Raw genomic sequence first — 17,124 nt, 5'->3', positions numbered from 1 at the left:
AGACACGCCTCCCTCTCCACAGCGGCGGCCACCGCGGGCAAGATGGCGGCTGCTCACGTGACCCGGGGCACTCGGATTTCCGGTTCCTGCTCGAGGGGGCGGAAGCGAAGGGAGGCGCTAGCTCCGTCGCCGACGTTAGTCCCTGTCTTCGCTGCTAACGGTAATAACGCGTAGGTTGGCTCTCCTTTGTTCCCGCATCGCTGCCGGCCCAGAGCTCGGGGCGAAGGGGGCCGCCGCGACGCCGGGTGGGGGCCCCGCTTGCAGGCCACCCTCGGCCGCCCGGCGCCTTCGAGGAGAGGCCCCTCCCTCGGCCGGGCTCGCGGCCGCCTCCAGCAGGGGGCGGAGCTCGGTGGCCGCGCGACGGGCACCCCCTCGTGCTGGCGGCTGCCCACGTTCCCTTCCCGTTTCCCCGTGCTGATCGCCAGCTAAGACGTGAGGAGAAAAAGTGGAACTCACAGATGGCTAGGGGGAAAGAACCACTGTGTTAAATGAGATCACAGCTTGGAGGGACCCTTGAAGGATAACCGTGTGTGGTTTCCCTGGGGAAGGGGACCCTCGAGCTGAAAGGGGAATGGCAAACAGTGTCCCCAGGAGTTTGAAATCTTAGACCTCAAGATATATCAAATGTCCATCCTTATATATAAAAAAAAAAAAGTACCGACACTTTAGAAAATTTTACCAGCGAAACTTCTTTTTTGGGGTGGTGGGGAATTACCTTTGACTTTAGCCCTAAAGTCACTAACTCATTTTAATTCTCTTACAGTTTCGTTATGAGTTGCTAAAATCATGGTGAAATGTTGCTCGGCCATTGGATGTGCATCTCGCTGTTTGCCAAATTCCAAGTTAAAAGGACTGACATTTCATGTGTAAGACTTCGCTGTTACTGAAATGAGCGATTCTACCTAAGTCTGCAGTCTCAAGCTCAGTTCCCCGGTCCTCTTAAAGTAGCCTTCACGCCTTTATAAAGTGCCAAGGAATCAAAGACAGAGTAACACCACCAAGAATAAAATCCCCACACACAAATCGTCAGACTCGCCTTTGCTAATGTTTACATTTTAATTGTTAGGCTCCCTGTCCTTTACATGTCCTTTACAGTCTAAATGGGGGGGAGGAGGACTTTGTTAAAATACACCTCCCTTCTATTTAGAAACAGAGGAGGCTTAAAGGTGTTCCCATGGGACTTTCTAATATGATTGTAAACGTGCTAAGGATTTTGCAGCTTTTGTGTGACTTTATTAGGGAAAAATCTAGTTAGTTTGATAGACATGGAAATAAAAAGTTAGTATGTCTACACTACCTTATCCAAAATAATTGTACTAGTTTGGAAATTTGAGAATTTTGATTATTGACTCCCATATCTCCCAAGACAGTTCTGTCTTGAGAATTCTACACTCCGCAGCTATTCTCTCACATTTTGTAAAGCATTTGTAGGCCTGCTATGTATTAGCTGCTGTTCCATGTAATTTTTGGATAATGCCAGAAGTGAAAGTACAGGGTAAATTGTGGATGTCACCTCAGGACTGGAAAGGCCAGTGGTATACTTTCTCATCTGTAGATAAGGGAAAACCATGGATTGCAGATCCTGCCCCAAGGTGCTGAAGGTCCACTGAGAAGTCCATATGGTGCGATAAAACGTTAAATAGAGGTCCTATGTCTGAAGAAGAGTCGGCAGAAAAGTTTGGATGTTAAAACTGAGTTGTGAGACCGGCAGGATATCTTAGTGGGTGAAGGCAGTTGTCCCCAAGCCTAATGACCTAAGTTCAATACCCAGGACCGACAAAGGAAGAGAAAAAACTCCCACAAATTGCTCTCTAGTCTATATGTGCATACCATAGGATGCGTGAGCACACATGTGCATGTAAATAAAATTCTAATTTTTTTTTTTTGGATTTTCGAGACAGGGTTTCTCTGAAGTTTTTGGTGCCTGTCCTGGAACTAGCTCTTGTAGACCAGGCTGACCTCGAACTCACAGAGATCCGCCTGCCTCTGCCTCCCGAGTGCTGGGATTAAAGGCGTGCGCCACCACCGCCCAGCAAAATTGTAATTTTTAAAAATTAATTTGTTGCCGGGTGATGGTGGTGCACGCCTTTAATCCCAGCACTTGGAAGGCAGAGGCAGGCGGATCTCTGTGAGTTCAAGGCCAGCCTGATCTACAAGGGCTAGTTCCAGGGCAGGCTCCAAAAGCTACAGAGAAACCCTGTCTCGAAAAAAAAATAGTTACATAGCAAGAATCATGATTTTCTAAATGTTTCAGTTTAAATATATATCAGTAGTATTTAATTTAAAAATTTTTTATTTCTTTCTAGATTCCCCACAGATGAAAACATCAAGCGAAAATGGGTGTTGGCAATGAAAAGACTAGATGTGAATGCTGCAGGCATCTGGGAGCCAAAGAAAGGAGACGTGCTGTGCTCAAGGCACTTCAAGAAGACAGACTTTGACAGAAGCACTCCGAACACTAAACTGAAGCCAGGAGTCGTCCCTTCTGTCTTTGACTCCCCAGATCACTTGCAGGTTTGTTTGCAAACTACTGCTCGCTCTGAGCACTCACTTCCTGTGACGGTTCTGAAGACACTTCAGCACTCTTGGGTTTGTCCGTGCAGACTTTATTTATCTGAAGTGCATTCTGGGAGTTCCAGGGACTGTAGCTTCAGCTTTTCATGATGCCTGGCAGATGATACAGCCAGCAGCCACCCGTAAACATTGGTTAATGGCTAGGGTTCAGATAAGTGGACTGATGGAAAGAATTGTCTTAACTCAGAACCAGCTTCTTAAAAAACGGAGAAGGTTGCACTGAGGTTTCAGATTGACTGTACTTAAGAACTCGGGAGCGTGGCAGGGCATGTGCTTTAGTCCCAGCCCTCATGAGGCAGAGGCAAAAGGATCTCTGTGAGTCTGAGGCCTTCCTGGGCTACAGAGCAAGTTCCAGAACAGCAAGGGCTACACAGAGAAACCCTGCCTCAAAAAACCAAAACAAAAAAAGAAAGAAAAAGAAAACTCAAGAGCAAACTGCAAATTGGACCAAAGTGTGGTTCCAAGTGAAGTCACAGGTATAAAATTTAAAACTTAGATATGAACAAAAGTCAAAAAAGCAGAAAAAAGGATAAGTGAAAAAGACAGAGAGATGAGGTTACGAAAGAAAAACAGAAGGGTTGAGTAGTAAACCTCATTGGATTCTATTCTTTTCCAGTAACAGTGCTGTGAGTTGGTCACTTTGCCCTTTATGGCTGTCTTTTCTTCAAGAAGAGATGTGGACCATGATTATTGCTGTAACTCACTTCCTCAGGTCCTCTCTGTCTTCTTTTTCTCAGCTGGTGAGGAGTGTCCTTTTTCATTTTCACTCTTCATTTTTAGGGAAATTTTATGTTAATAGATGAACCCTAGAGGTGCTTTAGGGATGCTCTTTGAAAGTAAACAGAATGAAACACCCTGATTTCCTTCCAGAATAGTCTCTGCAAGCAGTACAGTGTTTCACTATGTACTTTTTTTCACCTTGAAAGTCAGGAAGGAATCAAACTGTAAGAACAGATACAGTCACAATGGTTTTCATTAACTGTTCCTAACAGGAGAAGAGAGAAAAACTTCATTGTAGGAAAAACTTCATTCTCAAAACCCTTCCAGTCGCTAACCATGGTCACCAGCTTGTCGGTGCCTCATGCATTGAAGAATTCCAATCCCAGTTCATTTTTGTAAGTAAAATATTTTGCTGAGCTAATTGTTGAGTTAATTGCTTTAAGGTGAATATGGTCTCTCCACTAGGATCAAATATGTCAGAGTTATAGCAGAACAGCACGTAGACTTGTTGGGGAGGGGTCTTTAATATGTGGTGTTTCCAAACGCACTTGCTTCCCAGGATCCTTGTGATCGGAATGCATGCAGGAGCAGTACAGAAGCAGTTACTCTGCTGGTTACTGAGTATGAAGAATGCCTTTATAAGGATGAGTCTGCAGATAAAATAACTCCTGCCTTTAAGTAGTATATTTTCTTCATGGAAATATGTAATTAATAATAGCTCTATCTTTAGGTTTTGTTGAAAAAGTCACAGAACACAGAGTATTCAGGCTTGTATGTACTTAGAGAGTCCTTGTTCATACAAATGCTAGGCATTAAATACAAACTGTCTTAAACAGCTTTACCATTTTAGAATCAGGTGCTGTCAGTCTACTTTCTTTGTTATGTATCAAAGTTGTTTTGGCCATTATCGATTCTTTGCATTTTTATATGAATTTAAAATCACTTGGTAAAATTTTACCAAAACCCGTGCTGGAATTTTCACTGGTCCTCTGCCGCCTCTGTAGATCCCACGGAGAGAAGCGAGAGCTGGGGATCTTAAGGAGTCTTTTGGCACTGGAACTTGAGTGCCCCTTTATTCGGCCTTTACCTTCTCAGCTCTGCTTGAGAGCACTCAGCACACTGGTGTTTTGCTTTGGCAGATCTGACCCTTAGTATTTTCTCTTTGCTTGCTGCTCTAAATGATACCGTTGTGTTTGCTCCTAGAAGATGGAAATATAATTTATGTTGATCTTATATCTGACAAAATTGCTGAACTCAAATATTAAGTACAGTACAGTTTTTTTTTTCCTTAAGGCCATCAGATTTTCTGCATAGATCATCATGTTCTCTATAATGAAGGCAGTTTTAATTCTTCCTTTGTCCTATAAATGTGTTTGTTGCTTTTCCCTGCTTTGCTGAACTGCTTGAGACTCCAGGACTGTGATGAGAATTGTTGAGAGCCAGTGTTCAGGCAATTCCATCTCCTAACATGATTTTTCTTTTTTAAGTTGACTTGTAAGTTATGTCAGCTGACTTCTCAAGGGCTGAATTAACCTTTTACTCCGGGATGACCCTTACTCCATAGTGTATCATTGTTTTTATGTATTTTGTGTACAACTTGGGAGTTTGTTAGTGCTTAAGAGGGATATTTAGTGTTTAGGGCTCCCCTCCTCCTCTTCTCTAATGTTTTATTTATCTGAATTCAAGATCAGATTAATACTGGCCTTTCAAAACAGTGAGAAAATTTTGCCAACTTTTCAAGTTTTCAGGAAAGGGGGTTTTGTAAAATAATTTTTTTATAAATATTTGATAGATTTGTCTAGTGAAGCACTGTGGACTTAGGGGTTACTGTTGTTTGCTTGTTGAAGGAAATACTAGCTTCTGTCTTCCAAAGTTTTGTCATTTCATCACAGCTACAACATTTATTAGGTTAGGTATTTAATAATACCTCCTTATTGGTCCTTTTGTTGACTCTGGTAGACTCTAGTGTTCTCTCACTCCTGATATTTCTGTCTTGTACATTTCTGATTAACCTGCCTGAAGATTTAACTATTTTTTTCATCTTATCATAGATCTCAACTTTTGTTCATTTTTTTATACTTCCCTAATTTCTGTTCGTCTGTTTTATTTTCCTACTTATTTCAAAATGTAAAATGTATTGCCTTTTTCTAGTAAGGTGAAAGCTGCTGTCATTGTTATTTAGAAGTATATTATTTGGGGCAGGGGAGATAGCCCAGTGATTATAAATGTGGTATTCCAACTTCACAAGGCAGACACAGGATTCCCAAAGCCAGCTGGCTAGCAAGATCTGTTTGCTCAGGATTTGATTCAGATTCCTTACCTCAGTGAATAGAGACTAGCAAAGAGGATAAGTCTGGACATCAACCTCAGGCTTCCACATGCACACACACAAAAATAGAAGGAAAAAATAGCCTCCTTGGTTTCCCTGATGTTTGCTTAATCTTCTCCTCCTATATGCCAAGCTCTGCATGGGTTTCTCCTCTTTGCACTGGGGCATACAAATTCTTCCAAGGCTAAGCTGGAGCGATTGCAGACCTCACCTCTGTTTTCCATCTTGGTGGAATACCTGTTATCCTCAAATACTTTTTATGTCTTTGTACCACACATTGGTTCATGTGGTATCAGTCTAGTCTTTTACTTTATCTTGGCTAGACGCAAAAATCCCCTTCAGTGTTTTTAATATTAAATAACTTTACAAAATTAGTTTATAGTATCTTTCTATATCAGTGTTATTTTCCTTATTTACAAATGAGCATGTAAAAGTATATTGCCATATACTTAAGCATAGCCAAAATAAATATTAATGGAATTTTCTTTTTTTTAAATTCTCCCCAGCACTCAACCTAACACCCACTGTAATGTTTCTTTTCTGTACCTTTTATAAAATAAAATACTCATCAAAATGGAGGAAAAGTTTACGCTATCACACACCATCACTAAATCTTGGACCTGGGGGTGAAGTTCAGTTCCTATGGTCCTTTCCTAACATTTTCAAAGCCCAAGGTTTGATCCTCAGCACTGCAAAAAATGGGGGATGCATGCAATCCTTAGGTGGAGGTAAGAGAATCAGAAATTCGAAGTAATCCTCCACTATATGGCACTATATGGCAAGTTCAAGGCCAGCCTTGGATACATGAGACCCTGTGTAAAAAGATAAATAAATAAAAATTACTCATTCATTTGATAAATACAAGCTGTTTATCATCAGCCGTGCTAAAGGAATGAAAGCGTATAGATTTTGCAAGTGCTATGGCAGCCAGTGCCGTTTCATCCAGTGCTCATCTTAGCAGGCAGGAAGTGATTCTCATCGTCAGTGATCCATCTTCCTCATATATGCTGAGCCTCAGAAGGAAGAGAGGCTCAGGCACCCTAGTACTGCTTCCACTTCCCGTCCTCTTCCTGTCGTCTTTAAACCTAATAGTTTCCTCTAAGTTTCATAAATGAAGAACTAGCTGAAACTTAGTGCTAAAGTTTTGTCTAACCACTTGTCTTTCCTGTTTAAAAACCTGGTGTTTACATTTTAGGAGCATAGCTACAGTGTAATGGACAGTCCGAAGAAGCTTAAGCATAAATTAGATCATGTGATCATCGAGCTAGAGAATACCAAGGAAAGTCTGCAGAATGTTTTGAACCGAGAAAAACACTTTCAAAAATCACTGAGAAAGACAATCAGAGAACTAAAGGATGAATGTCTGATCAGCCAAGAAACAGCCAATAGACTGGATGCTTTCTGTTGGGAGTGTTGTGAGAGCACAGAATGAGACTGGATTTGTGAAGGAATTTTTTTATATGTTCCATCTACAGTTGACATTGATGATGCTTCTTAGAAGACCTCACATACCATCTCTAAATCCTATAATCACTGACAACACTTTGGATACCAGGCAGCATTATGCATCATCCCTGCTAACCAAAAACTTACCAAAGATGTGCAGAAATTGTTGTAGTTATGCTTTTGAGTGACTTGTGACAATTACATTTTTACAGACATAAACTAGCGCTGGGTCACTATTGTAAGATGGCTAAATCTCACATAAGTTATAGCAAATGGAACATCAGAATTTTAACTTTGACTACATTATTGTATGTCCTTTATAGTAAATTGTGGTTTTAATTTTAAATATTTTACTATAAAGCAGACTTTGTTTACAACACACGTTTATCTTGCATCCAACCCAAGGTGCTTTAGTAATTAATCATAGATTATTTTTTTAATAAGGCACTCCATAGCACTGACCCTGAGAATAGCCCATGGAAAAGATTTATTGGCTTTTAAGTTAAGAGCCAGTTGGCTAAGACTCCTGACAGGATGTCCGTGTTTCAGTACAGTGCATTATTCCTCCTCACAAGGACTAGTCAGAATCGCTTCAAACACCAAAGAATGAAAGCACACACTATTGACTTGGGTGAGCAGGTGCTGCTTCACGAGAACATGACTCCTGGCTCTTCAGTCTCCTCTTCCATACACAGCGCTGCCACCAGCTGAAGATTTGCAAGGCTGGCTTGTGGTTTTAAGAAGTAATATTGCTGACACTACTGTAACACATAAGAAAAGCTATTGCAAATGTGCGGATCTTGTAGTGGAAATAGAAACGGAACTGATGACTGTCCGGTGGCAGTAATTACTCAGAAATGACATGCGGAAGTACTGTTGGAGACTTTTTACCAAGTTTACAGAAGAGTCTTAGCTGTTTACTGATTGAGCCCAATGTTAGGAATATTGCTTCTCCCCTGATTTCTTACTAAAAAAACTAAAATTAAGAATCATAAATACTGTACATTAAAATAAAAAGTATTAGCCAAAGTCCCACCCTGTATTAAGCACAAATATGAGTGAATCTCATAGTACATAGAGTGTGCATCAATTGGTTCCTTGTGTTAGCAAATCATGTCTAGTTTTTGTTTATTTGTTCCCTGTAACTTTGTTTCATAGTAGTACCATAAGGGTATGGTCAGATAAAGATTTTTATATTTAAGATACTGTGTTTTCATGTAGGACTTTAGCTCTTCCCTCTAAAAGAGATTTTTTACCCACATTTGAAAGATAATTATTGTGCTAAAATTGAAATTACTGGGGTTCTTTTGTTACCCTCAATTTTTTTTTTATTATCTGCCTGTTATTTATTTTCCTTGTTTATTTTTTTAAGTCACATCGGGTACTTTAACAAGAAATGTGGGTAGAATCTAAATCCTCAGCCTGTTTGTGAGCATATATGTTTAAATTGGTGACTGGGGGATGGCGAAAGAAAAAGCGCAGCGGTGTCTGCAGTCGCCCCCTCCCCTGGCTGCCCGCCATACAGCAAGCCCGGAAGACTGAAGAGGAAGGCTCCAGGCTCGGCCCTATTTGGTTGCACAGTCACTTTGCCCGCTTGTGTCTTGGTGAAGTCAGTCTCTGTCCTCTCTTTCCCCTTGGACAAATAGTTACAGTGGAAACCAGACTTGAAATAAAGGATCCCTACCAGCTGGCACTTATCTCCCTAACCTCCATCCCTACCTCAGTCCTCCGTCCAGAGATAGCAGCCCAGGTCTTCCAAGGAAGAACTGCCATGTGTAAAGAAAAGGCGAATCACGACCGGAAGTTCCCAGGCAGCCAAAGCTGACCTAAGGGCTCTAGTTTCTAAACATGGACTGGCCTCTAGACCCTGAAATACACTTGGTTTCCAAAGAAGGTATGAAGGATTGATGTGGCATTTTCTCCATATCAAGTTTGAATTTCTGAAAATAGACTGTGTGGCTAAAGGTACCTGTATATATATCTTTAATTTGAGAAAGGGTAAAAATGCATTAATTATATACTTAGTTTTGAAAATAAAATTCTGACAAATAATTGAGGAATGAAAGGTATTTATTTGAAAAATAAAAATTTTGTCTAGTAATGTGTTGTGTGCTTCATACCTTGATTAAAAAAATTGGTCAGGGAAAGATAAGCACATACATACGCAGAGGGCTTGCTTTCTTCCATGTCTTCCATAAGCCCACCTTCTAACATAGTATGAGCTGGCTTGCTTTCAGATAGAACTGGCGGCTCTTCATGTTCCCAGTATGTGGGAAGAGTGGTGTTGCAGGTGTGAAATATGCTGCCTCTGAACCCAGAAGACTAGCAAGCATTGTGCTTCCTAAGTCATAGCAAAGCATGCAGGATACAATGGTTTGTCTTTTACTGCAGGGAGATGTACTGGCATGCCCCAAATCACTGTGTCTCCTGCTGTTACAGATTCTTGCCCCACCCCTTACAGCACATGTAATTCGTGGATGCCCTGATGAGAGTTTACTGGACACTTAGTTATAAAAGATGCACTTTTAATTATGTGTTTATGAAAAAGGGTGTGCACATGAGTGCAGGTATCTGTAGAATCCAGAGGAGGATGTTGGATCCCCCCAAACTGGAGTTACAAGCAGTTACAATCTGCCTGATATATATAGGTGCTGGGAACCAAAGCCAGGCCTCTACAAGAGTAGTATGAGCTCTTATCCACCCTTCTTTTAAAGACATTTTAGAAGCATGTCTCGGGGCTGGAGAGATGATGACTCAGAAGTTAGGAGCACTAGTTGCTCTTCCAGAGGTCCTGAGTTCAATTCCCAGCAACCACATGGTGGCTCACAGCCATCTATAATGAGATCTGGTGCCCTCTTCTGCTATAAACAGAGACCCTAATAATCACACAAAAACTATATTAATTATAACACTGTTTGGCTGATGGTCCAGATATATATCTAGCTAGCTCTTACATCTTAAATTTACCCATTTCTATTTTATATTTTATGACGCTCGTGGTTTGTTACCTCTTGCTTCTTGGGCAGTTACATGGCACTTTCTTGACTCTGCCTACTCTCTCTATATCTCTGTTTGGATTTTCCACCTGGCTTTATTCTGCCCTGCCATAGGCCGAAGTGGCTTCTTTATATTCAAATGGTAATAAAACATATTCACAGCATACAAAGGGGAATCCCACATCATTCTAGCCTGCAGGCAAACATGCAGACAGAACACTCTACACATAATAAATTTTTAAAAAAAGAAGCATGTCTCACTATGTAGCCCATTCTGGCCGAGAACATGCTTGACCCTGCTGTCTCAGTCTTAGTATTAGGGTCACAGGCATTCACTAGCATGTTAAGTTAAATGTTTATCTCATTGTATTAAACTCATCCATATTTTCAATTATGTAATTTTATTTAGTATGTCTGTGTAATGTAGATCTGTTCGTTATAACAAAATCAAAAGTATCAATAGCCTCGGGTCAAGACTGTATATAACTGTTCATTGCTTATGAATATTTCTGATCCTTAATGAGTTTGAAAAAGCATGCATCAATCAAATGGTTGCATAGCACATAGCTGTATAACTACTGAAAGACCCCCATTCTTGAAAGACCCCCGTGCCCACATACTATGTTAAACTCTGCTGAAAAATTTAGCTGGGCCCCGGGCTCAGCCGATGCTAAAACAGGATATCTATGGGTTGCAGACTCACTGACTAGGCTAAGGAGAGGGATACTCCAGCCCCCAAGACATCCTATCTAAATTGTCAACTTGCTGCAGGGTGTTTTATCTGTCTTTATGGTTTTTCGGGGAAATTCGAGAATAGACATGGGGCCATTCCCAGGATGAGCTAAGCCCACCAATTTGAGAGCCAATGAAATGCTTGTACTATACTACCCTGGCAAATTCAAACAGCCATATTTATAGGGTGTATAGTTGGCATAAGCTACTGTTGCACCCTCAGGCGCCTGTGTAATCAGTAAAGACACCTCTTGCTGATTGCATCTGTTGGCCTGAATTATTGAGACTGGGGGATTTCTCCCACCGCCCTTGAAAACAAGGGTTTTTCACTATCTCTAACAAAGATAAAATAGTCAATACTCCAGCTCCTCACAGGATTTCTTCTTGACTTAATTTGCCTTAATCTGCTCTTATCCTGCAGAACAGGTCAAAATTTTCCAGGGGTCAGAGTGATGGATTAAATGGAGATATGATGAGAGTCAGAGTGATTTATACTGAATACCTCCCTGTTTTCTGGGGATCTGAAGTGTGGGACTGTGTTAGGCAAAGAGTGCCTATGTGACTAGTCTGCAATAAAACCTTGGCTATTTGAATGCACTTCCCTGCTATGCAGTATCTCCTCCATTGTCACAGTTTGACTCCGCTGTAATTGTGGGTCATGCATTACTACACTGAGGAAGGGCTCTTGCAAGAGCAAGTGTCTGGTTTCTCCCAAGTTCATGTCATGTGCATTTTCTCCTTGCTGATCTTGGGTTTGTTTCTTTTCCTGTAATAACCACAAAGGCTAAGTTCTGTGAATCTTTCGAGCGGATCATCAAACCTCAGGTTACCCTTGGAGACTTCAACACAGATGTCCCTTCAGAATCGTCTGTCATAGTCTGGATAAAAAAAAAACTGGAGGTGAAGTGGTAGAATAGACAATCCATGAGTTCTCTACCTCTGGCATTACTATTCAGCTGTCTCTCTTTTTTTTTAATGTCTTTCATCCTAATGTCTTTTCGGTGTTCTTCTTTCTATACTTTGTAAGTAAGTGTATGTGTAATCTTCCATGCCTTGAAATCAACCAGGTACCTAGAAATCTGTCCAAACACCATTTCTTTTGATTGTCTAGCTCTTTTCACAATCCCTCTCTGTTGTAGGAGCTGCAGGCCACGTTCCTGTCGCCCCAGCTCCTGGTCGCCTGGCTAGCTTATGCCCCGAAATAACAACACACAAACTGTATTCATTTAAACACTGTTTGGCCCATTAGCTCTAGCCCTTACTGGCTAATTCTCACATCCCGATCAACCCATCTCCTAATAATCTGAGTAGCACCAGTCTTACTGGGAAAGATTCAGCATGTCTGACCTGGCGGCTTGCTTCATGGTGTCTGCCCAGGAGAGGGGAGCATGGCCTCTGAGCACTTCCTCTTCCCCCCAGCATTCTGTTCTGTTTACTCCTCCCACCTATGTTTTAACCTATGAGGGCCAAGCAGTTTCTTTATTTTTTAAGCAATGACCTTCCTCCATCACCTCTCCAAGACAATTTCGTTTGTTTAAGCCATTATCTTTTTTGCATTTATTTATTTATTGGTGGAGGGGTGTGTGTGTGTGTGTGTGTGTGTGTGTGTGTGTGTGTGTGTAAGTACAAATGCCACAGAATGCATGTAGTGACTTTTTAGAGTTAGAGTTGGTTTTCCTTCCACATAGGTTTTAGAGATCAAACTTAAGATGCCATACATGGTTGCAGACATTCTAACCCTCTGAGCTATAAGCCCATATTTCTTAACAAAAATATTCCTTGATTTTCCTGTGTCCTAGTGATAACCAGAGGAGTCCTATCTAAACTTCATACATCAATTACAATAAATGCAAGTGACCTAAGACAGAGTGCCATGGTGTGGGATGTCTTTATTTTGCCTCACCTGCCTAAGGCACCTTCTGATTGGTTTAATAAAGAGTCAAATGGCCAACTGCTAGACAGGAGAGGATAGGTGAAGAACAAACAGACATGGATTCAAATCCCAGGCAGGCTTACCATTGTAGTACACATAGAGCACAATCCCAGGGCTGAATTCTCTGAGCATGTACAATGTAGACAACCAAAGGGAAGACTGTGTGTAAAGTCCAGATCCTACAATGAACTTCCCATGTAATGTTTTTCTTTTTAAAATTCCATCTCGGAAATATTGTAAAGGGGTCAAAATAAGAGAAAAAAAACAGCAAGAGGAAGAAACACTTGCTGGAAATGACAGCAGTATTGAGGGGCTGATGTCAGTATTGAGGGGCTGATGTCAGTATTGAGAGGCTGACAGAAGTATTGAGGGGCTGATAGCAGTATTGAGGGGCTGATAGCAGTATTGAAAAACGTGACCAGGGAGGTTTCCTGTACTTCAAAAACATCTTCCCTCTCTTGTGGCAGTGAAAAGTAAGCAAGGAACATGGTTCCACCTACAGAGAATCTTTATTTTATTTTTAGGGAGAATCCTTTCTCCATCCTTCCACCCCAGTTATAACATGCCATCTAATCCGTTTTTGATATACTTATTCCACTCATTCATGCTTATAAAACATAAACAATGCTACTCAAAATGTTGCTCACAGGGGCTGGAGAGATGGCTCAGTGGTTAAGAGCATTGCCTGCTCTTCCAAAGGTCCTGAGTTCAATTCCCAGCAACCACATGGTGGCTCACAACCATCTGGAATAAGGTCTGGTGCCCTCTTCTGGCCTACAGACATACACACAGAATATTGTATACATAATAAATAAATAAATAAATATTTTAAAAAATGTGGCTCACAGACTTGTTCAAGTCAACTTGCACCAGAATGTAGCTCAATTACGTCATGAAGCACATTTGATTCAGTCAATGATAGGCTCTCGTGAATGGAGCAATATGTTACTTGAAATTCTGGAGGAAGTGCCTTATCTCATTCCGGAATAGTCACAGCTCAAAGTCTGGCTCCCAGTGAGTGGCTTGCTAAACAGTCTTTGACCAGCCAGAGCTGTGGTTTGTGGTCCCTTGACAGCAGCAGAGTTCTCGACAGATGAGTGTCAGGTAATCAGCTCCCCCGGATCCTTGTGGCAGACCAAATGCATTTGAAAAGTGACATCACATCTGACTGGGCAGTTTGAGGCCTCGTGCTTTATAAGACAGAGAACATTTATTAAATAAAGAATGAGGTATACAGGCTGTGCAGGATGCCAACCACAAAAATCAGAAATTAATGCCTTGCAGAGACAGGCATTCAGCTGTAGAAATAAAGTATATGCAACACGCAAGTCAACAAAAATGAAGCCTAGCTGGGACTATCTCGAAAGTAGATTTTATAATGCCATGAAATGCTGTTGTGCCACTTAGCTGGAATGGTGTAGCATGAGGTTCTCCCCAAAATGCAGCTTCCAGATCTGAACTCCCCAGGCCAGGACCACAAACTAAATAGACCTCCTTATGAAATGGTTCCATTCCATGTGTTCTGTTATAGTAACAGAAAACCAACCAAGCTAAGCATTCTACAAACTAAAATCTAAATCATGTCATCTGTGGAACATGGGAGCTACCTGCTATCGTTCCTTTCACCATTTCCTCAGAGCACGGAGTCCTTGTCCTGAGTCACTAGTTTCAGTGACACCTGGGAATCTCAAGGAACTTACCCAAGCTGTCCTGGCTGAGCTGCTGAGATTCTCAAAACCACTGTCTGTGTAGGTGTGGTCAGAAGGTTTAACTTCGCATGTCTATAACTAGTCACTTAACAGAACCCAACCCAAGAACATTCCAACATAGCTCTCCAGCCTGCTCAGTATCCCAGAGAATCCAGAACCTGACCATAAAGTCTCCAACATCAAGACATGTCACCCGCTCTCACTTTCAGAGAAGCAGTCACCATTTTTAAAATCCTTAATGTCTCTGTCTCCTCATGCTATTGGCATTAGGCATCCATGTTCAAGAAGAAATGCTTGTTGGAGAAAGTGTTTTCAGTAGTGAAGACAGCTAACATTTACAAGGCACCAATCTATTTCAGTCTATCAACTCATGGGCCTCAAACCCACCCTGTAAGGGAGGGACTGCTGTTGACAGTTCTAATTCTACAGCTAAGAAAATTGAACAGAGAAATGTAAGGTGCCCCTTCCAGGCCTCATAGCTGGAAGAGAATAAAGACAGTCAGAGGAAATCTCATTCTTGTCAGCTCTGATCTGCAACACCAGACCCAGAGGTTCCGGTGTTGAGCTGTTGAATTATTCACAGTGAGTGTCCTATGGGCCAGACTTCAGCCATTCCATTCAGAAGCTCCCAGGGGATGATGTCATCCTGGTCTGAGGAGGAGGAAAGCCCGCAGTTACTCATTACCACAATCTGGATCTGTCTGATGCTACCACCAGGCAGAGGGTGGCTGAGCGCTCAGGGTGAAGTCACCTCCCCACCTTGCAGGCAAGACAAGCAGGCATGTGTTTCTCCTGCACGGGTCGCCTGTCTCAGTCCATGGCCCCCCTGTGCTCTCGGAAGGGATGCGCGGAATGATACAGTTCCGAGCTATAAATACAGAGAGAGATGCTTCTGTCATCTCCCTTCTGCTCTTTAACACACACGAGTCTCACTCTCGGTGACTGCTCTGACCGACGGCCTGGGTAATGGTTCACAGTCAGCTGCAGCAAACCCCACACAGGACACCGTGCATAGCTTCAAATCCAGCAGGCTCTAGGTTACTCCCAGTTGTAGAGCCGTAAGACTAGGGGGATGAGGATTTCCTAGAAGGAGCCCAAGGTCTCACAGCTAATTGGAGACATGGCATGAACTAGAACAATGATTTATCTCAACGGTTTCTCAACCTGTGGGTCATGACCCCCAAAATGCCATCAGAAAACACAAATATTTATAATCACAATTCATAATAGTAGCAAAATTACAGTTATGAAGTAGCAATGACTAAATATTATTAAACTAATTTTATGCTTAGAGGTCATCACAACATGAGGAACGTAATAAAGGGCCCTACATTAGGAAGGTTGAGAACCCTTGATTGACAAGGGCTCCATGAAGCGGGCACCACTCTGACTTGGCCAGGATGTTACTGCCGTTCTGTTGTTAGATCTCTGAGGTGACTTCAGGAATTTCCTACAGAGCTCAGTTCCCCTGCCCTGCAAAGTGGGGGAACTGGAGGTGTAGCCAAGATGTCTGAACCTCCTTTAGTAGAAACCTCAAAGCCAAGAACTGAGCACTGTAATTTTAACACAGCCTAATGCTTGTCTTTCTACTCCGGGCAGCTTCACTATTAGCTTGTCCATCCTATAATGTCAGGAGCTGACAACGTAGGCCATTTGATCAATAAACAAAAAGCAATCATCGCTTGTTTATTTGCTGATATCTGCAGAACTGAAGCTTTCTTGTAATTAAACAATCCAGGTGCGCATCACCTGTCCACAGACCTGGGACCTTGCAATGATGAGAAGGCTTTGACCAGTGGGCTAGCACCCGTCACTCTGCAAACCAGACCTCCTAAATCAGCTTGCATCACAATGGACTTTTCAAATGAAGTCACCTCTTTTGTCTCAACACCTTCTCTCTTATGGGCCTGCAGTACCAAGCAACACTCCAGTGACTGCCTAGGGGATGATCCCTAACAGGCGCTGTAGGGAAGTCAGAGCTGCACCTCAAGTCAGCACCAACCACAGAGCCTTTATAGCCCCTCAAAGCCATTAGCACCAGCCATAGCAACTTCCTCAGCTTGACTCACCAGCACCCGCCACTCCCATGCTCCCTGCCACAGCCATCCTGATCCATGGTGCGCCTCGGGGCCACTTCTGGCATTACTCACTGGGCCCTGTGAGGAGGGCCTTTCCCAGGCAGGAAGAGCAGTTCCAGTCTGATCAGATGTAGGACAGCTCACCTTTGCAGCTCTAGAGCCAGGCTAGAGTGGGCCTCTCTGCGGAGCAGTGCAGGGTGAAGCGGATCTGTCTTTAGGGAGACCTAAGTCCTCAAACACCCCCAAAGCCACAGTCCTTCTGAACATCCACCACCCCATCCCAGCTTCCATACCAGTTTATATCAAAAATAAGCAACATGGGTCAGCAAGATGGCTCAATGGGTAAAGGCACCTGCCATCAAGTCTGTCAACCAGAGTCTGATTCCAGGAATCCACAGGGCAGAACAAGAGAGCAGTGCCCACAGATTGCCTTCTGAGCTCCACATACTCACATGCACACACACAATAGATGTATAGGTGATGGATAGATAGATAGATAGATAGATAGATGATAGATAGATAGATAGATAGATAGATAGATAGATAGATAGATAGATAGATAGATGATAGATAGATGATAGGTAGATGGATGATAGATAGATAGATA

The 17,124-nt window shown here is 42.3% G+C and overlaps 1 protein-coding gene across 2 annotated transcripts; it reads left to right on the top strand.

Annotated features, from left to right (window-relative positions):
• The first annotated feature begins 60 nt into the window (after positions 1-60).
• On the top strand, positions 61-9,170 carry Thap6 (THAP domain containing 6). 2 transcript variants are annotated; one of them, XM_075943884.1, is made up of 5 exons: positions 61-160; positions 764-866; positions 2,307-2,514; positions 3,567-3,689; positions 6,819-9,170. In XM_075943884.1, the coding sequence occupies exons 2-5, from the start codon at positions 787-789 to the stop codon at positions 7,053-7,055; spliced, it is 648 nt and encodes a 215-aa protein (XP_075799999.1). In that variant the 5' UTR covers positions 61-160; positions 764-786; the 3' UTR covers positions 7,056-9,170. The 2 variants fall into 2 exon arrangements, with proteins under 2 accessions (XP_075799999.1, XP_075800000.1); XM_075943885.1 differs by lacking the exon at positions 3,567-3,689 and having other exon boundaries at positions 80-160; positions 6,819-7,191.
• Positions 9,171-17,124: the final 7,954 nt, after the last annotated feature.

The sequence above is a fragment of the Microtus pennsylvanicus genome, chromosome 12 (assembly GCF_037038515.1).
Source record: "Microtus pennsylvanicus isolate mMicPen1 chromosome 12, mMicPen1.hap1, whole genome shotgun sequence".
In the NCBI taxonomy this organism is placed as follows: domain Eukaryota; kingdom Metazoa; phylum Chordata; class Mammalia; order Rodentia; family Cricetidae; genus Microtus; species Microtus pennsylvanicus.
This window is presented reverse-complemented; position numbering and strand designations above follow the sequence as displayed.